The 20749-nt window shown below is 43.7% G+C and overlaps 2 protein-coding genes across 2 annotated transcripts in view; one reads left to right on the forward strand and one right to left on the reverse strand.

The window, feature by feature from the left end:
• TNFSF11 (TNF superfamily member 11) overlaps nucleotides 1–7977 on the forward strand; it is a 258185-nt gene extending 250208 nt beyond the window's left edge. Inside the window, exon 6 of the transcript XR_015744466.1 lies at nucleotides 7851–7977. The gene's annotated coding sequence lies outside the window, so the exon portion shown is untranslated. The remainder of the gene's footprint in view (nucleotides 1–7850) is intronic.
• ENOX1 (ecto-NOX disulfide-thiol exchanger 1) overlaps nucleotides 1–20749 on the reverse strand; it is a 449429-nt gene that overhangs the window by 72645 nt on the left and 356035 nt on the right. The window contains exons 10-11 of the mRNA XM_087938075.1: nucleotides 19948–20054; nucleotides 8567–8687 (exon numbers count right to left, since the gene is read on the reverse strand). Coding sequence (XP_087794201.1) covers nucleotides 8567–8687; nucleotides 19948–20054 — 228 coding nt within the window. The remainder of the gene's footprint in view (nucleotides 1–8566; nucleotides 8688–19947; nucleotides 20055–20749) is intronic.

Raw genomic sequence — 20749 nt, forward strand, 5'->3', positions numbered from 1 at the left:
GGCCGAAAAAGACCTCAAACCAACCAAAAATCAGCTGTGAGGCAGGTAAGGGGGCGGTGGGGGGTAGGTGGGTGGGGGATTGCGCGTGCATGCATAGGGAGTGTGAGGAGGCTGCATTGCCTTCTGGGTGCTGGCACATGAGCGTGCAAGCACGCACACAATTTTTGGCACAGGAGCCCAAAAAGGTTAGCCACCACTGCCCTAGACCATAGTTAGCATTAGCGTTATAAGAAAGCTTACCGATTTGTATTAATAGAAATTAGCTCCTTAGTTCTGCATTACTCCTGTAATTCCCGCCGAAGAACTAATGGCAAACAAATCGAATAATAAATAAAACAAATAAAAATGACACCGCAGTACGATGAGAACTTTAGCAATGTTTATCAGGTTGGTTTTCGCAGTTGGGATGTTGATGTGAAAAAAATAAATAAATCCAATCCAAACCTGAGAATCCATCCTAGAATACGAAGGAAAAGTTCAAAGAACTTTCAGAAGTCAAGCGAAGTGCAAGGAATAGTGAGACCAGCGGGGAAAAATATTAAAAATACATGTAACAGAAATGATGGTGTTCTAAATGCTAGTTCTTTGTATAATAATACAGTGGCTCCTTGCGATTCCTTTTGCCTGCGGCTTATGCTGCGATGCTTCCTCCCTGAGGGGAAAAACCCTTCAAAAAAGCACTCCAGAACCATTTGTATACACAATGCTCGCCAACTACACGCTAAAAGTGAGTTTAGCTCCATGCGCTTTGATGCTCCATATCATTCTTGGGATTTCACGGGACTTAGGCAGAAACTAACCAAGGAGAGGAGCAACCGAGAACTCAGGAGAAATTTCCTGACAGTGAGAACAATTAAGCAGGGGAACAACTTGCCACCTGTTGTGGTTAGCGGGCAACAGGTGCGGATGGCTGAGGAGAGCGAGGACTCAGATGAGGGGCCAGGACCCTCAGGGAGTGAACTGCTGCCTTCGGAGATTGTGGGGGCTAGCAGCAGCGATGAGGAGGTTCCCGAGGAGCCTGTGCCAAGTGTGCGTGCACGCAGGATTGCTCGGAGGAAAGAACAGCAGCACGGGTGACTCGGGAGTAAGGCTGCAAGGTAATAGCTCCCTCCTTCAAGAAGATAAAAGCCAGCTGTGAAGCAAACGTTCTTTGCAGAAGGCAAAGTTCAAAAGTTTTGAAACTCGGCCTCATGGACATTCCAGTATCCTGAGTTTGTGTTTGAAGATTCTTATTTTGCAAATTATTTCTTGTCTGTTATCTTTTGGCAAGTCTTGCACAGTTTGGCAAGGCTTGTGCTTATCCCAGCTAATTGTTTTGTAAAATAATTACAAGGATTCTGTTCCTTTTGGATTGTGTTTGATTCGTTGGGAAAGGGCGCGAGTCAGAACGCTACCAGAAGTTGTGGGTGCTCCATCACTGGAGGTTTTGAAGAAGAGATTGAACAGCCTTTATCCGGAATCATGTAGAGTCTCCTGCCTGAACAGAAGGTTAGACTAGAAGGCCTCTAAGGTCCCTCTCAACTCAATTAGCCTGTTCTATCTTGAGATGCCATTGGGTTTAATCTACTCTCTACTGGGTGGTTCTATTTTGAAGCCTGGCTAGGTTTATTTTTTTTCTTCAAATGGCTGCTTTTAATATTTTTATGGTTTTATTGTAATGCTTGCATGCAGAGGCACTTCGTGTGAGATGGCCGTAGCACCCCAATTTTGATCACGTGATTGTGGGGATATGCTGTGTCAATCATAAGATTGAGGATAGTTCAGAAGTCACTCCCCTCCCAGGCTGTTGTAACTCGGAGGGGTCATTATCTAGGTAACATTATCAGTGTTAGAAGGGAGGGGGCTAGCAGTGATGATGTTACCTAGCTGGGTAATGAAACATCTGCAAAAAACCAACCCAGATCAGACAGTACCAAAGACCCCACACGACGACTACTACTACCCTTCTTCTTCTTCTTCTTCTTCTTCTTCTTCTTCTTCTTCTTCTTCTTCTTCTTCTTCTTCTTCTTCTTCTTCTTCTTCTTCTTCTTCTTCTTCTTCTTCTTCTTCTTCTTCCTTCTCCTCCTCCTCCTCCTCCTCCTCCTCCTCCTCCTCCTCCTTTTCCTCCTCCCTATAAATCCTGCTCCCTTCTAGCACAGATGATCTTACCTAGTTGGATAATGAAATGTCTGCAAGAAAACAATCACGCTCAGAGAGGACCAGGGACCTCACAGTCCTCCTCCTCCTCCTCCTCCTCCTCTTCCCCTTCCCTGCAATACCTTCTCTCTTCTAGTACTGATGATGTTACCTAGTTAGATCATGAAACGTCCTCAGGCAAACAATGAAGCTCAGCGAGCACCAAGGACTCCTCACCTGAAGTCCGAGCTACCCATATTCCGCTTGGTTGCCGCTTTAAATGGCCATGAAACAAAATGGCTGCAAGTTGAGGAATACTATCCCGCAGGTTTCCTGTCATTTGCTTACTGACGTTGTAAGAGGAGAACTTGTGTGTGGCCTGGTTGCTTTAAGCGGCATAACAATACCATTCTTTCATTACGAGGGGAAATTAGTGGGGTGAAAATCTTTCCAGACAGCAACGTGCAAACAGCTGCCCTTCAATAACTCTTGAAATTACTTCACAGTCCTTCATTTTTTGGGAATCGGTGCCAGTTGGCAGAGAAGTGAGAAGCCACAAGATGTCATTTGCACCAACGTTTAATGGATAGGATGACGGTGTTGCCGCTTTTCTTTTTAGCATTCCTCAGAAATTTCATTTTCTTATTTTTATTTAATCTACCTAACGGGCTTGCTCTACCTCAGCTGGCGGCCATTTCTATTTTGGTTTTGGTTTCGTTTTTTCATTCAGGTCCCTCTGTCAACAGCGGCTGCCATCATCACCGGTTCACCCCCCGTGGGCCCTGATTCTTGGCCAGAAATGGTTTCAAAAATAAATTGCCTGTTATTTCCAGGGGGACCAAAAGGAAAAAAAAAAGAGAGACAATATATTTTTCTCCCCCTTTTTCTAATCTGCAAGTTCAAACCTAGCGCTGGCTGCTGCTGTGTATTTCAGATAACCTATTTCATGAACCTTCTTTTACAAAGCCCGTTTCTCTCTCCCGCTTTTATAAACCAGATTACCTAAAGGAAAGCAAACACCTACAGGAAAGAAAATTTACGCACACCTTTTCAGCAACGAGGCAATCAAAATAGTCCATGCAATGTTCTATTTTTAAGGCAAAATAAATTAGGGGTGACTTACTTTGTTTGAAATACAGATAAACGTATACAGCACATGCACACACACACAGAGAGAGAGATTAGGTAAAGACAAACTCTCTGAGCTTGGTTGTTTTCTTGAGCAAACCTCATCTCTCTTGCAGCACTGATGATGTTATCTAGTTGGGTAATGAAATGTCTGCAAGACAACAGCCAAGCTCAGAGAGTACCAGGGATCACACAGTCTTCTTCTTCTTCTTCTTCTTCTTCTTCTTCTTCTTCTTCTTCTTCTTCTTCTTCTTCTTCTTCTTCTTCTTCTTCTTCTTCTTCTTCTTCTTCCTCTTCTTCCTCTTCCTCCTCCTCCTCCTCCTCCTCCTCCTCTTCCTCTTCTTCCTTTTCTTCCTTCTCCTCCTCACAAACCTCACTCTCTTCTAGCCCGGCTGATGTTACCTAGTTTGGTAATAAAATGTTTGCAAGAAGACAACCAAGCTCAGAAAGCACCAGGGGACCCATGGTCCTCCTCCTTTTCCTCCCCCCCTCCTCCTTTCCACAAACCCCACTCTCTTCTAGCCCTGGTGATGTTGCCTACTTTGGTAAAGAAATGTCTGCAAGAAGAAGAAAAAAGAAAAAAACCAAACTCGGAGAGCAACCAACGACTCCAAAGATTCTTTCTCTCACATCTGTGGATCCGTATCTTGCATTTAATATCAGACTTTTAAAAGAGAGAGAAAAATTTACCAGTACAGGGGGCATCCATGAAGGGGTGTCCCAAAAGTCAAGATTGACATCCACGACTTTGCAACTGAAGTCCTCCATGGCATGTGAAGCATGTTTTGTTTTTACATGCAACAGATGTAAAAATGTTTTGCAGGCTTTTGAATGCACCTCAGAAGCACCTTAATTCTTCTGAGATGCAGCTGTATTAATTCTTGTTCATGCACCATCCGTATGCTTAGGTTCCTTAATGGCCTAAGGCAGAGGTGGTATTCCACCGGTTCTGACCGGTTCTGGAGAACCAGTGGCAGATATTTTGAGTAGTTCGGAAAGCCGACAATTTCCACCTCTGACTGGCCCCACCAACCCCATCTCTTCTCTGCCTCCCATGGAGTCCCAGCTGATCGGCTGGGTCTCCTTTGGTTGCCCTGCACAGGAGAAGGGAGCTGGAAAGCAGGTTAGTGGGGTGGGGAGGGAAGGGGGATTTTGCCATTTATCCTTCCCCTGCCATGCCCACCAAGCCACGCCCACAGAACCCGTAGTAAAAATGTTTGAATCCCACCACTGGCTTAAGGAACTACCAATTCCTTAGGTGATATGTTATGGAATCAGAAAACCAGCCATCTTTCTGTAGAATGCAGAATAAATTCAAAAATTCTCCAAAATAAGAATAGAATAGAATAGAATAGAATATTGGAATGAAGAATAGAATAGAATAACAGAGTTGGAAGGGACCTTGGAGGTCTTCTAGTCCAACCCCCTGTTCGAGCAGGATACCCTATCCCATTTTAGACAAATAGTTGTCCAATCTCTTCTTAAAAACCTCCAGTGTTGGAGCACCCATAAGATCTGGAGGCCTGTCATTCCACTGATTGTCTTCACTGTCAGGAAATTTCTCCTTAATTCCAGGTTAGGTTTCTCGCTGATTCGTTTCCATCCGTTGCTTCTTGCGCTACCTTCAGATGCTCTGGGGAATAGCTTGACTCCCTCTTCTTTGGGGCAGCCCCTGAGATACTGGAAGACTGCTATGACGTCACCCCTAGTCCTTTGCATTAATTAAGAGTCGCCTCTAAACTGCCAGTGAAATTGGAGTACAGCAAGAGTTAACTGAGCCTACAATAATAATACCCGACCAGTTGCTCATGAAGAAACTCTATATTTCTACGCTCTGTCAAATGAAAAACAAAATCCTTGCTCATATCACTTGTAGCACGAGAATTGCTCACAGAGGCATTGGCTGGATTTATGAAGTACAAGCTAACCTGTCGCTTCCTTATGGCATCCCCTGTGGATATTTTTCTAGGTGCAGTACTTAGCAGATACTGGAGGCAGGGATGGCTTGGTTTTAGCTCAAGAGACCAGAGGGTCTCTGGGCAAAGGAGAAGTTCCATTTTTCTCCAAGTCTAGAAAACTCTGTATTTATTTACTGCAGTTTTCCGGCTGGAGAAAGCCCCATTGAAGGCACAGTTAGAGAGGAAGAAGTAATAGTAGTAGTAGTAGTAGTAGTAGTAGTAGTAGTAGTAGTAGTAGAAGAAGAAGAAGAAGAAGAAGAAGAGAAGAAGAAGAAGAAGAAGAAGAAGAAGAAGAAGAAGAAGAAGAAGAGAAGAGGAGGAGGAGGAGGAGGAGGAGGAGGAGGAGGAGGAGGAGGAGGAGGAGGAGGAGGAGGAGGAGGAATAGGAATAGGGAAAGGAGAGGGAGAGGGAGAGGGAGGAGGGGGAGGAGGAGGAAGAAAGAAGAAGAAGGGAAAGGAGAAAGAGGGAGGTAGAGAGGAAAAGAAAAGAAGAGGAGGAGGAGGAAGAGGAAAAGGGGAAGGAGAGGAATAAGAAGGAGAAGAAAAAGAGGAAGAGGAGGAGGAAGAGGAGGAGGAAGAGGAAGAGGAAGAGGAAGAGGAGGAAGAAGAAGTAGAGGAGGAGGAGGAAGAGGAAAGGGGGAAGGAGAGGGAGAGGAGGAGGAGGAGGAGGAGGACGGGAGGAGGAGGAGGAAAGTAGAAGAAGAAAGGAAAGGAGAAAGAGGGAGGTGGAGAGGAAAAGAAAAGAAGAGGAGGAGGAGGAAGCGGAAAAGGGGAAGGAGAGGAAGAAGAAGGAGAAGAAAAAGAGGAAGAGGAAAAGGGGAAGAAGGAGGAGGGGAAGGGGAAATGGGGAGGTGGAAGGAGAGGAGAAGAAAAGAAGAAGAGGGGGAGGAGGAGCAGCAGGAATAGGAAGTGTGGGGATGGTTGGACTAGAAGACCTCCAAGGGTCCCTCCCAACCCTCCGATTCTACCTTCCACGAGGGCATCTTTGCTCTGTGCCGAGTGACAGAAACATCCCAGCGCTGAGGGAAATAAAACAGGGAAACCCTTTCCCATTCCACGGTGAAAAAAACTGAAAATCCATTATTGACCTGTTCCCTTGCAAGAAATAAGCAGGGCAAACCATGCAAATAACAGGGAGACACAGGAAGGATTAACACCTGGAGTGGTTCCACATCAAAGCGTTGCTCGCAGATCAATAGGCTGCCCCGGGTCCTTTTTCCTTGATTGTTCTTTTTATTAGCTACAACCATAAACCGCGTACAAAGCTTTCTTCTCCCCCACAAAGATGGCATTTTTCTCCACAAAGAATCCTTTTATCGGCCTTTTGTATCAAGTTGTATATCCGCAAGATCGGACCTGCGAAAATCGAATCTGTTTCCAGCACCGGAATTATAATCTGCCTCTTTCTCTGAAAAACGTGGATTTTTGCGGCACAGTTCTCTGCCGTAAAACCACGGAAGGTAACCATCCCATTTGACCAGATCTCTCAGGGGGTTCAAGGATGGAAGTACAGATAGTCCTCGACTTACGGCTATTCATGTAGTGACCGCTTGAAGTGACAGCACCGGGAAAAAAGGGACTTACGACTTGTTTTTCATGGTGTTCTGACCAAGGCTTCCTGAGACCGTAATTAAGCACATGCTCAGTTAAAAAAATTCTTGTTTTATTTCAAAGCTGGGAATTATGTGCATTCTCAGCCTGTAATGAGTCTCAAACAGTCCCTCGAGATAAGCACCCACCTTTCTCTCCTTTGACTTGCTGTCAACAACGAATGTGCCCAATTAACTGAAAAAACCCCAACCGAACTACAAAGTCCACACAGAGCTTCCAGGTTTAATCCGAACAGAATGAACGACTTTGCTTCCTGCAAAGGTTTCTCTACCTTTGCCTGTCCTTTATACCTTGTGGGAAGGGCAATCGCCTCCAAGCCTTACTCCCAACTCACCTCTTTTGTTTCAGCTGCTCTCGCCTTCTAGCAGCTCTGTGCACATGCACACTGGGAACAGGCTCCCCTTATTCCTCTGCCTCACTCCTGCCAGATTGTGGAGGTTCCGGAGTCAGCACACAACTCCCAGATGGTCCTGGCCCCATCCCTGCATCAGATGCAGGACCCTCGTAAGAGTCCTCCCCAGACTTCCAGGCTGGTCCCCGTTCTTCCCTACTTCCGATTCCGCTGCCATCTGCACCAGCTGCCGGCAAACCACAACACATGGCAGCATCCCCAGGTCATCAGATGCACGGCAACTGATTCGTATTTATGACATTTGCAGCATCCCAGGGTCACACGATCCCCTTTTCTGACCTTCCAACAAGCAAAGCCAATGGAAGAAGCCGTGCTCGCTTAACGACCATGCCACTAGCTTAACAATGGCAGCGATTCCCTTAATAACTGTGGCAAATAAGGAAGTCAAATGGGGCAAAACTCACTTTAGTGAGTACTTCACTTAACAACAGGAATGTTGGGCTCAACTGAGGTCATAAGTCGAGGACTACCTGTGTTAAACTGGCACACACACTGTGATGACCCAAAGGGGTGTGGCACAAAGGCAACCCAGTCAGATAATCAGGAGGAGTCCCTTTATTAGCTCCAACTTTGCCCCCAATGTCCTGGTTACCTTCTGGGCTGGAGAAAAAACTCTCCCAGGAACAGCCTTTGGCTGCAGAGAATCAAGGCCAAAACATGGTCAACAAAAACTGTAACTACAAGTCCAATCAAGGCAAAATGAGGTAATTAGTCCGGCAGGGAAGAAGCAAGAATTCCAGATGTGAAGGAACGACAGTAATTCAACACGATTGGGAAGATGCCAGAAACACAGATAAGCAAAGTCAACACAAGATAAACTCACATTTGTTCCCAGCAGCAGCTGCACTCAGCTTGCATCTCTCTTAAACTCTCATTCCCAGCTGTGGCTAATGAAGGGAATCAGGGCCCTTTCCTCCCCTGTAAGCCACCCAACCCACGTTGCTCCCTTCTCCGTTCCTCCCTGCATGCCCTAGGATGAAGAGGGGCTGGGTCTGAGTCTTCCTCTGAACTCCCTCTCCGTTGTTCTACCTCTCTCCTGCTCTGCCCAACTGGACTCTGCCCTTCCCCAGTTTCCTCCACAGCCGATGGAGCCACACTCCCACTCCCTGTCAGCTCTTCATCTTCCTCCTCGGATTCAGATTCTGACAGGGGCATGACACACACACACCCCTTCCAGGTGCATCCACAAAGAGGAAAATTCAAAAATAAATCCAAGATGGCACCCATAGCCCTCAATTGCAGCCACCATCTGGCGTTTTTTGAACTCTGAGAAAAGGATTGTGGCCACAAATGGAGGATTTATCTGTGTTTCAAATCAAAGAAGGAAGGAATTGGAATTTTACCTGAATCCTCCATCCTCAGCTTCTTATTACTGGGATTTTCATCACTGTCATCGTCCGACATGTCCATCTCTTCTTCCCTCCTGATCCCCATCAGCTGCTCACTGTGAGCGTTCCTGAGTTCCTAAAAGTAAAACACGAGAAAACCCCAAAAACTTACTTCATTAGTCCTGGGCTGAAGCCATATTCCAGTTCCTGAACTCAATTCCTTCCCTTGCAAAGTGTCTATGTACCGTTTTGTCCAGTTAATTCATTAAAAAAAAAAAAAGTTTTAGCACTTCTGAGGGAGATGCATTATTAACGTCTAGTTTCAAATGAGGATCGTCTTCTGCTTTGATGATGTTCGGTTTCACCTTCACGCAAATTTGATTCTGAGGAGGTTAAATTCATACCTTTCAGTAAACTCTTACAAAGATATGGAGGGAAAAAAAATAAGTACTTCGGAGAGAGAATGATTTAAAAAAAAAACCACCACTTTAGGAGGGTTCTACCCTTTCTTGCTCAATATCTATTTGATTTTGGGAGAAGGGTGGCAGACTGAAGTAGAAAAACAGAAAAAAAAATGGGGGACAAAACCTCATAGGCTGCTTTAGTTTTGGCCTAAAATGGCAGGTGTATCCACAAAGGGGAAAATAAATCCAAGATGGCACCCGTAGCCCTCAATTGCAGCCGCCATCTGGCTCTCTAGCTAGGACGTTGAAAGTTCTCTACTGGAAATCATAAATTCTTCATCTAAAGGACTAACCAATGTTTCTCCAAGTGAAGTAGCCTTAGGAATAATAATCTATGTTAGGGGATGTCGTTCATCTAATTATTGTACTGTGGGGTCCTTGGTGCTCTTTGAGCTGGGTTGTTTTCTTACAGGCATTTCATTACCCAACTAGGTAACACATCATCAGTGCCAGGAAGGAGGGTATCAACTGAAAAAATGCTCCTTTGGTCTTTTTAGCTGCCAGAAAAAGGGGAGTGGGGGAAAAACAAGGCATTCCTTAAATGCCTAGATAATCAACTCGGCAGCCCAAAGTTGTTGGAGCGTAAGAAGGTTATTGGAGAGCATGATGGATGACTCTTGGAAATGGATGCCCCCCCATTGGAGAAGTCACATTGGATATGTCTAGTTTAATGAAAAAAAGGACTAGGGGTGACATGATAGCTGTCTTCCAATATCTCGGGGCTGCCCCAAAGAAGAGGGAGTCAAGCTATTCTCCAAAGCCCCTGAAGGCAGGAGAAGAAGCCATGGATGGAAACTAATCAAGGAGAGAAGCAGCCTAGAACAAAGGAGAAATTTCCTGACAGTGAGAAGAATTAACCAGTGGAACAACTTGCCTCCAGAAGTTGTGAATGCTCCATCAGTGGAGGCTTTGAAGAAGAGATATGGATGACCATTTGTCTGAAGTGGTGTAGGGTTTCCTGCCTAGGTAGGGGGTTGGACTAGAAGACCTCCAAGGTCCCTTCCAACTCTGTTATTCTGTTCTGCTATTCTTCTGAATGGCATGTAGGTGTTGTTTATCCCTATGTGCTTGTTGATGGCTGATCTGTCTGTATGGCTGGCAGGAATACTCTAGCATTTTTTTTTTACTTGGTCTAGAATCATCCCAGTTTCCCAGTTGAAACTATGATTAATTATAGTAACTATTGTACTATCTGACCTTTAAGGTTTAAGTGACTTTTAAAAAAAGAGAGAGAGATCCGTTTGAAAGTTGTGGCAAGAACAGATTCCATGTGGGATGTTGAGGTCAAAGTGTTTCCTTAAGTTTGCAGCCATTTGAAAGTGTGCATAATGTTTTGAAGTAAATCTTTCCTGTTTAAACAATGACCTTATCTATTTTTGTGTGACCTTGAGGGAGAGCAGCCAGGGCCCAGCGCTCCACAGAAAACTGCTCCAAAAATCAGTGCATTTCAGAACAAGCCTATTCCTGTGTCAGAGAGGTGAAGGCCTCAGGCTGAGGTACGTTTCTGAAATAAATGTTGGGGCTGAATAGCCAGTCTTGACAGGAATAACCAACAGGAAAGAGGGCACAGGAATGCAAACGACATGTAAATGTGCTTCCTATATTGTGTTTACTCCTTCTCTGAAAAAGAGGTGACATTATGCCGACTTTCCTTAACGCTGGCAGAAGGAAGATTGAGAGAATTCACTTTTCGTCTAATAATAGTGTCCGCTGGAACACAAGGATATACACCAGTGATGAGTGTAACACTTTGGGGTCCGGAGACAGCTAATTCTTCTATCGAAAAAAAAAAAGGCCCATTCCCAGGGAGGCGATATTAAATCTTTGGGAGAAGAAAGAGAAGTGACTTCTGAGAAATAAATGTGGCTGAGGAACGTACCGTTTTATTCCTCGTAATTAACGAGAGACTCAAAATAATTTGTTGGAGAAATGCATCCAGGGTTTTATCAATAAATGTAATCCATTATCCTTCGGGGCTGTTTGCAGCCTTTAATCACAACGGAAGTTGCTGAAGCTGATGGATGGAAGTTTTACAAAGGAGGCCTTGGAAACTCAAGAAGAGCTCTCCCATTTATTAGGGCCATAAATCCAAGTTGTATTCTGCTCCCAAGATATTAGGAAGGGCTTGGTGCGGGCAACAGGTCCCTTCGTCTCAGACAGAAGCACCAACTAGAATGTAACACAGGTAGTCCTCGATTTACAACCACAATGGAACCCAATGTCAATTCATAAAATATTTTCTACACACATTTTATAGCTGCAACAGAAAGAAGGTGGGGGAGTTTCAAACAGGAGGCAGCAGTGTGGAATCGAAAGTACATTCCATTCATATTTTCATTAGAGACTGATTAGATGACTGAAGCTTCTGCCAGGCAAAAATCTAATTGGAGAGCATGATTGATGACTCTTGGCTATGAACGTGTTTCATTGAATGATACACCCAGGATCAAGGATGACCGTGAATTACATATCTCAGAGTCGGCTACGCCCAGGCTAATGCCGGACGTAGAATGGTCACTTCTAATAAATCCTTTTTAGTTTTGGGAGTGTGGCTCAAGACTCTTGATTTAATTGGAGTAACTGCCGGAATCCTGACACCCAACATATTTGCTGCTGAGACACTGGTTGAATTTTGCCCCATTTTATGACATTTCTTGCCACAGTCGTTAAATGAATCGCTGCAGTTAGTAACCTGGTTGTTAAGTGAATCTGGCTTTCCCGTTGACTGGTCTGAAGGTTGCAAAAGAGGATCATGCTACAATTGTCATAAATGGGAGTCCAACTGCTGATCACGTGACCATGGAGATATTGCAACGGTTGCGACATAGGAAAAATGTTCATAATTCGCTTTTTTGCAACGCCGTTGTAAGTTTCAATGGTCACTAAATGAACTGTCATAAGTCAAGGACTACCTGTACACATCTGTGTCCCTCACAATTCCAATTTCATCGCAAGGGTGGACATCTGTCTGAGAGCCTTGGGATCTAGGGAGTGAAGAGAAGGCCAGAGCATTGTGTGAGCGGAATGAGAGTTATCTCAAAAGGAAGAAGGGAACATGTGTAGAAGCGTCTATAAAAAGGCACCAAGAAGTACCTAACTGACTTCTGGAATTTGGAAACATTGCCTTGAGCAGGCGGGGCTTCCAACTTTATCCACTTTAAGACTTGTGGACTTCAATTCCTCATAATTCCATGGCTGGTTGAAGAATTATGGAATTATGGTAGTTGAAGTCCACTTAAAGTTGACCAAGTTTGGAGACCCTTGGCCTTGAGCGAAAGAGTGACTTCTACTTACTTGGAAGATTCACCAACCCTATGTTTTCATTTTGAGACAAAATGGAAGATTGTCCAAGAAGGGGGAAAGTTCACTGCTTCTCGGGATGCGATGAATTTTGCCCCAAATGTGTTTGGGGTGAATTTTCGAGTGTCAATTGTTGCTTCTGTTGTTGTTGGAACATCTATGATAGGACAAATGCCAACTTTGGCTGGACAGTGTTTTTCCCTTCTATGAAACTGACTCTTTTTGAAAAAAACAAAACAAAATGCGTTGTGACCATCGCTTTTCCATCTCTTGACATTAAAAATATTGTCGTCTGTGCTCTCCCTGACTATGTAATTGCGCAGTCATTCCAGGAAGTCCCAAAGGTGCATTTTATTCCAGGAGGCATCTAGACTTTCTGGTTTTTCCTTGAAGACGTTTCGCTTCTCAGCCAAGAAGCTTCTTCAGCTCTGACTGGATGGTGGGGAATGGAAGGATTTGTGTTCCTTGCAGACAGCTGGTCATTTGCATCCATATTGAGAGTCCTTGAGGGCACTGGTGACAGAGTGTATTCATTAACTGGCAGAGACATGGTTAACAAAGTCAGCAAGTGAGTAAGCATGGCAACAGACCGGCCCGTGGGAGCTGTCAGCCTGGGTATGGTTTGGCCGTGTATGTTTTGCTGAGAATTGAAAACTAAAATTGTCGTTAGCTTGCTAAAACTGATATCTGTTCTGACCTACTGCTGCTTGTGTTTTTGCTTATGTTACGTTGAAAGAATCTACAAATGGTATTGTAAACTTTACTCATATTAATATGTTTATAAAGAAGTTAATGATCCTGCTGAATCAGTCACCTGTGTGTTTTCTGGACTTGATTTTCTGCTGCAGACTCTAACAACTTGGAGGTTTATCTGTGTCTTCAGGGACATCTGAGAAGTGCAAATGGGTGTCCGGAGCCTTCTTGGAACTGTGTTGTAGAGTTGTGCTTTCCACAGGATGTTTTTTGTCTCCCTTCACTGTTGAAGACAGATGCAGGCTGTTGGGGTTGAGTCTGTCTTGTTTGCATCTCAAATGGAAATGCAAATGGTTCCTGTAATCTGCCATTTTTCTGGAAATCTGTTCATCCGACTCTCTAAAAGAATACAAATGATCAGCTGTCTGCAAGGAGTATAAATCCTTCCCTTCCCTTCCCCATTCTCCAGTCAGAGCTGAAGAAGCTTCTTGGATGAGAAGCAAAATGTCTTCAAAAGAAAAAACCAAGAAAGTCCAGTTACCTCCTATAAAAAGCATCTTTGGGACCGGAGGACCGAGAATCTCTACAGACTTTTAGCGATGTATTTTGGGATGAACATCCTTTGAATGGTGTGGGAGTACGAACAGATCTCCCCAAAATAGCAGACTACAGGAACCATTTTGCGTCTCCGTTTGAGATGGAGACAACACAGACTCATCCCCAACAGCTGCCGCCTGTCTTCAACAGCGAAAGGACACAGAAAACATCCTGCAGAAAGCACAACTCCACAACACCGTCTTTTCAGCGGTGCCAAGAAGGCCCCACGCACTCTCATTTGCACTGCTCAGGTGACCCCGAGGACACAAAGAAACCTCCAAGGGGCCTCAATGACTCTCTAAAAGAATGCAAATGACCAGCTGTCCGCAAAGAGTATAAATCATCCTCCACCCTTCAGTCAGAACTGAAGAAGCTTCTTGCATGAGAAGTGAAACCTCTTCAGAGAAAAAAACCAGAAAGTCCAGTTGCCTCTTGGGGAGGGGGGAACCATCTTTGGGACAACCATGACCTGGAAGACTGAGAATCTCCACAGATATTCCAGGACGTATGTTTCTTGTGTGTTTTCAAAAGTCACCCTCTCCCTAAAGAAGTCGTGTAGTTTCCTCTGGATTTCTTATTAACACGTGCTCTGCAAATCAATAAAGCAACCCAATTTAGCCTGCTACACAAATCTCTGACAACTTTCTAAGCATGCAAATCAAGCGACTTTGCATTCAGGCCGCAGCATTTGGGAAGCCACAGTTCAGCATAAAGTCGCCTTCTTTGAGCCAACACCTTCCTGAGGGATTTTTTTTTTTTGCCTGCAATGCCACCTTTATCTATTTTTTTTTTTCATTTTTATCTATTTTTATTGATTTCGTTCCCGCCTTAATTATTCTTACAAGTAACTCAAGGCAGCGAACATAGTCGGCGTAGTTTCTTCCTCCTATTTTCCCCACGTCAACCCTGTGAGGTGAGTTGGGTTGAGGGAGAGAATGATTGGTCCCAAGTCACCCAGCTGGCTTTCATGCCTATGGCGGGACTAGAACTCACAGTCTCCCGGTGATTGGCCCAAAGTCATCCAGCTTGTTTTTAAGCCTAAGGCGGGAGTAGAACTCCTTGTCTCCTGATGATTGGCTCAAAGTCATCCAGCTGATTTTCATGCCTAAGGCGGGATTAGAACTCACAGTCTCCTGGTGATTGGCCCAAAGTCACCCAGCTGATTTTCATGCCTAAGACAGAACTAGAACTCACAGTCTCCCGGTGATTGGCCCAAAGTCACCCAACTGATTTTCATGCCTAAGACAGAACTAGAACTCACAGTCTCCTGGTGATTGGCCCAAAGTCACCCAGCTGATTTTCATGCCTAAGACAGAACTAGAACTCACAGTCTCCCGGTGATTGGCCCAAAGTCACCCAACTGATTTTCATGCCTAAGGCAGGACTAGAAGTCATGGTCTCCCAGTGATTGGCCCAAAGTCATCCATCTGGTTTTTATGCCTAAGGCAGGAGTAGAACTCATTGTCTCCCGGTGATTGGCCCAAAGTCATCCAGCTGATTTTCATGCCTAAGGCAGGACTAGAACTCACAGTCTCCTGGTGATTGGTCCAAGTCATCCAGCTGGTTTTTATGCCTAAGGCGGGAGTAGAACTCATTGTCTCCTGATGATTGGCCCAAAGTCATCCAGCTGATTTTCATGCCTAAGGCGGGAGTAGAACTCATTGTCTCCCGGTGATTGGCCCAAAGTCATCCAGCTGATTTTCATGCCTAAGGCAGGACTAGAACTCACAGTCTCCTGGTGATTGGTCCAAGTCATCCAGCTGGTTTTTATGCCTAAGGTGGAACTAGAACTCATTATCTCCCGGTGATTGGCTCAAAGTCACCCAGCTGCCTCTCGTGCCTGAGGTGGGACTGGAATTCTCCACCTCCCAGTTTCTAGCCTGGTACTATAACCACTAGACCAAACTGGCTCTTCCCTAATCAGAGAGAGAGAGAGTTGATAGGGGTTTGAGAAGGGCAGACATGTGCCTTGTTTTGGGGCAGAACATTTTTTTTTTCCTTACAGCTTTATTATTTTTTTTAAAAGACAAAAGCAAAGAGACAGGGGAATAACCATTATTAAAAATTCAAGGATGGTTTGCAGAAAAGAAAAATAGAGACGCCTTGGATGCATCGTGGCATATTAAATATTTAAATGTTAAGAAATTAATTCCCACCCCGAATTCTTTCAACATAGCGTGTCTCTCTGTGTGTGTGTCAGATAAATTTCATTGTTAATAGATATATATTCAATATTAGAAAAATAGCAGCCTGATTAATAAAAAAAACCCTTTGCCTTTTTTTTATTGGCATTCAGGTGTATCCATTTATGAATCACCCCAGAAACCATCGTACATCATCTACATCGTTAGAGGCAGTGATAATAAAAGGTTATTTATTTTTAATTCGTGCAGATATCACATCCAATGGTTTCCTTATTCAATCCATTATTTATTTATTCAGGGTGTTCCAAAGGTTCCCCTTAAGGATTTGGACTACAGCACAATTTTATCTTGGAAGCATGCAACACCATTGTTATAAGCAAGAGGCACAATAATTTAGTAAGCAACTCTTACCTCCTCACAGCATTTTTGTTGTTAGGCAAGGAAAGAATAAAAGGACTGCCGTGTTAACAATGTACCGACAGGGCACTCAGTAAATGGATGCATTACTTGGTACTTTTTATTTATTTATTTATTTTTTACACACACACACACACTCACAAGCACACACACAAAATCAAAATGAAGGGCTGGGACAAGGAAACGATTCTTATTTACTTTACAACAAAAACTAAGGTGTGACCCATGCCATCCATCCATCCATCCATCCATCCATCCATCATCTATTTATCCACACACACACTATTATTCATCTCTCTCTAATATGTCTTTCTCTAACATTTGTCTATCCATCTATCTACCAATCAACTCTCCCTCCTTTTCTCTTTCTCTCTCTCTTTCTCATCTGTCTGTCTCTTTCTCTCTTTCTACACACACACACACATTCTGCCTCTATTTGTCTGCCAGTCTTTAATGTCTCTCTCTCTCTATATATATATATAAATATATATCCCTAACCCTATCCACCCATTTACCCATCTCTCTACTCATCTACCCATCCATCCATCCATCTATCTATCTATCTATCTATCCATCCATCCATCACCTATCTATCTACCTATCAACCTACCTATCTACCTACCTATCCCTAACCCTATCCACCCATTTAAACATCTCACTATCCATCCATCCATCCATCCATCCATCCATCCATCCATCCATATCATCATCTCTCTTTTTCTCTCTCTCTTTCTCTCTTGTTAATAAAGGGTATCAAATTGGGTTCTTCTGGTACCAGGGAAGGACACCAGAGGGACAATGGCCATCCTTTTTGCCCTCAATTGGAAAAACCACAGCATGCATCTTGGGGTACATCCCATGCCAACCTTTTATCCATGGGAAGGGTGTAGCAGTTCCATCCATTTACAAAGTGCCCTGATACCAAGAACCATCATTCACACATGATATTAAGCCTGATGCATAGATCACAACACAACCCACAGTTCACAACTAAGCCACAGCCAGAATGAAGGAAATCATCTACATGCAGAGCACGTGAATTCAGGAAAATGAATCAAGCCACGTTTCATATGGTCAATAAATTAAACATGTAGGGAATATTCTCTCTCTCTCTCTCTCTCTCTCTCTCTCTCTCTCTCTCTCTCTCTCTCTCTCTCTCAAAAGGGATGTAGTAAAAACTAATCTTCCTTGATTTCTCATCATGCACATGCATTGAACAAAACCCAGATGTTCAGGCTAGATTCAATTTGATTTTTCCCTTCTTTCATCCTTCCACCCCCTAAATCTCCCTGCTTCTGTTTCTTTTCCATTGCTAAGCATAACCAAGTATTTTAAACTCAGGATTTATCTCCTATGTGGTCCTGGTACTATACCTTTTGATAAGAAAGCCAACAGGTATGGCTAAGTACAGCAGGTAGAGATTTTGCTCTGAGGGGGGGCAAGTTAGCAACTAGAACAAACCAGGGGGTATGATTCTGAATCTCCTCCTTTGGTCTGATACCTTATATCCTATCCCCGGTATCTCCAGGTTGGGCATCACAATAGACAAGATAAGGGATGAGCACTGAATTGCAAACTCCGTCGCATTTTGTAGCTGCTTCACCCAGAAGTTCAAAAGAGGTCTAGTCCACCATAGAGCTTCATCTACCATCCTGAAGATGGTATTCTTTCCTTGCAGGTGTCCCACAGGTGCTTATTTTCAGGAGGTAACTGGACTTTCTTGTTTTCTTTCTTTTGAAAACGTTTCGCTTCTCATCCAAGGAGCTTCTTCAGCTCAGACAGGATGGTGGGGAATGGAAGGATTTATATTCCTTGCAGACAGCTGGTCATTTGCACCCTTTTAGAGGATCGTTGAGGCAACCTGGAGGTTTATCCATGTCCTCAGGGCCACCTGTGGAATGAATGCCCTTCGAATGCTGGGAAGTATGAATGGATTTCCAGAAAAATTGCAGACTACAGGAACGGTTTGCAACACTCAGGTGATCCTGAGGGCACAGAGAAACATCCAGGTGGCCTCAACGGCTGTCTAAAAGGATGCAAATGACCAGCTGTCTGCAAGGAGTATCGATCTTTCCATTCCCCACTATCCAGTCAGAACTGAAGGAGATTCTTAAGATGAGAAGCAAAATGTCTTCAAGGAAAGAAGAAACAAGGAAGTCCAGTTGCCTCCTGAAAAAAAAGGCACTTTTGGGACAAAGATGACTTGGAAGACTGAGAAATACTACAGACTTCCTTGCAGATGCTTTTGACTTCGATCATTCTGTACTGTTCAACTCCCTGGCTTCTTATGTAGACTTCAACTTGAAAAAAAGACAGCATGTAGACATGGCCACTGCTTGAATTCCACCTGCCTTGGATAGACCAAGTCGGCTCATTACCCCATGAAATCTACATTTTCAATGTCTTTCAAAAGACTTTTTTAAAATTATTTTTAATGTCTTTCTTTCAAAAGGCAACTGGACTTTCTTGTTTTGCTTGAAAATATTTTGCTTCTCATCAAGAAACTTGCTAGCTATGCACATTGGGATGGACACCCTTTGAATGGTGCGGAAGTATGAATAGAAAAATTGTAGACTACAGGATTCAGTTGGCCCCAGGGACACAGATAAACCTCCAAGTGGCCTCAATGGCTCTCAGAAAGAGTACTAACAACCAGATGACTGCCAGGAATATAAATCCTTCCATCCTCCACTATTCAATTAGAATCGAAGAAGCTTCTTGGATGAGAAGTGAAACATCTTCCAGAAAAACAAGAAAGTCCAGTTGCCTTTTAAGAGAAAGCACCATTAGTACACTTTTAATATTCTTTTTTTTATAAATAAGGCCAGGAAACTGTCATAATTTACTGAGGACTTCCTTTCCCACTTCTGTAAGCCTGTAGGTGAACTTGAGTTCTTATTAATATTAGGAAGTAGTTTTCTTATACTGCCTGAGTCAGTGGTGGGATTTAATTTTTATTACTACCAGTTCTGTGGGCCTGGCTTGGTGGGTGTGGCAGGGGAAGGAGACTGTAAAATCTTCAGTCAGAGGTGGGATTTGCCGGTTCTCAGAACTACTCAAAATTTCCGCTACCGGTTCTCCAAACTGGTCAGAACCTGCTGAATACTACCCCTGGTCTGGGTTCAAGAAAATCTTTGCAGCTCCTGAATTTTGCTATCACTGCATCCATTAAAGAAAAAAAACTTATCCTTGACAGGACTCAAAAGATTAAAAACATCAAATTCTGACTGCAGTGCCCTATTTTATAAAGTTTGGATTGCGGGCAATGAAAAACATTCCCTTTTATTTTGTCCGAAGTCAAACTGGAAAAATTACCTCGTCTTTTCTAAGCTAATACTAATTAAATAAGAAATCTGGATTTACAATATCTCCTTAACGATTATTTTTTTGATGAATATTTATGATGAAGAATAGTGTTCCAAAACGAAATCTGCTTTGCCCAATAGTTTTGCCAGCTTTCGGATACTATTGTGATGAATTAATTTCATTTTGGAATTCATTAACGCAAAGGACTACGACATAAATGTTAAGGCAACTCTGCTAATTCTCTCCACTAGCTGTTTTAGTAGAAGGGACATTATGTCTCAGCTGCATAAACTATTGCAGAGACTCTGGAAACTGTCCTTAATTCCTTTTACGCACGACAATGGAGGCAATTCCAAGGCTGCTGAACAAAGCACAATCCACCACAGGCCCCTTTGCCTTTTCTTCCCCACCGCCCCTTGGTCCAAGGCTGTGAAATGATGGATAAAAAAAACAGGAAAAAGAAAAGTTCACCCACCTCGGAGTGCTTGCGCCAAATATCTATGTTCTTCCGTTGAGCTTTGGAGAAATGGTCCCAAGCTTTTTGTCGGGTGGAGGCGTTGAAAACGGCCACAATCTGCTCAACTTCGGTGAACAAGGAAGTCAAACAAGACAAGCAATTTATGTTGTGATCGCTAAAGGAAAGCCAAGCAAAGACACGGGGAGTTCTACGGATGACGTCACTGCTGGAATGACCTCATCCGCGACTTCCGATCGCGTGTCTTTTCTGTACTTACATTTTAGAACTGTTGGAGGGTTCTTCCTTCCAGTCTCTCCTCCCAACTTTAGTCTACACGGGTGGCACCCTGGTTACCGACAGTTTTTCATGCCATTAATCGCTTCTCTAGTTGTTACAGTCCCTGACTGGTATGCGTGGAATGCTAAGTTAGGGGTGAAGCTATGGGAAACTCCATTTTTAGCTTCCGAAACTGTAATTCTAGAACAGAAGAACTTTATCGCCACTTTGATCGGCATACATTAAAGTGAAGTTTCGTGGTGCACAGCTCTCGAAAGAGCGTGCCTCCAATATACGCTGCATAAACATGCCCAAATTAATAAATACAAAATTATGCACATACCCACATATAATATATGACACACAGAAACAACAGTCTAGTTCTAATGTATACATGTCCATGGTGAGAAAAGCTAACCTTGTGAGTTTACCGAAGGGATGGCTTAGGGAACAAAGCGGTTATAGAATCTGGTAGTCCTGCTAGAAATACTTCAAAACCTCTTTCCAGAAGGGAGCAACAGAAATAGACCACGAATTGGGTGTG

Source organism: Pseudonaja textilis, chromosome 8 (genome assembly GCF_049901715.1).
Source record: "Pseudonaja textilis isolate UNSWEBS1 chromosome 8, rPseTex1.2, whole genome shotgun sequence".
Lineage (NCBI taxonomy): Eukaryota > Metazoa > Chordata > Lepidosauria > Squamata > Elapidae > Pseudonaja > Pseudonaja textilis.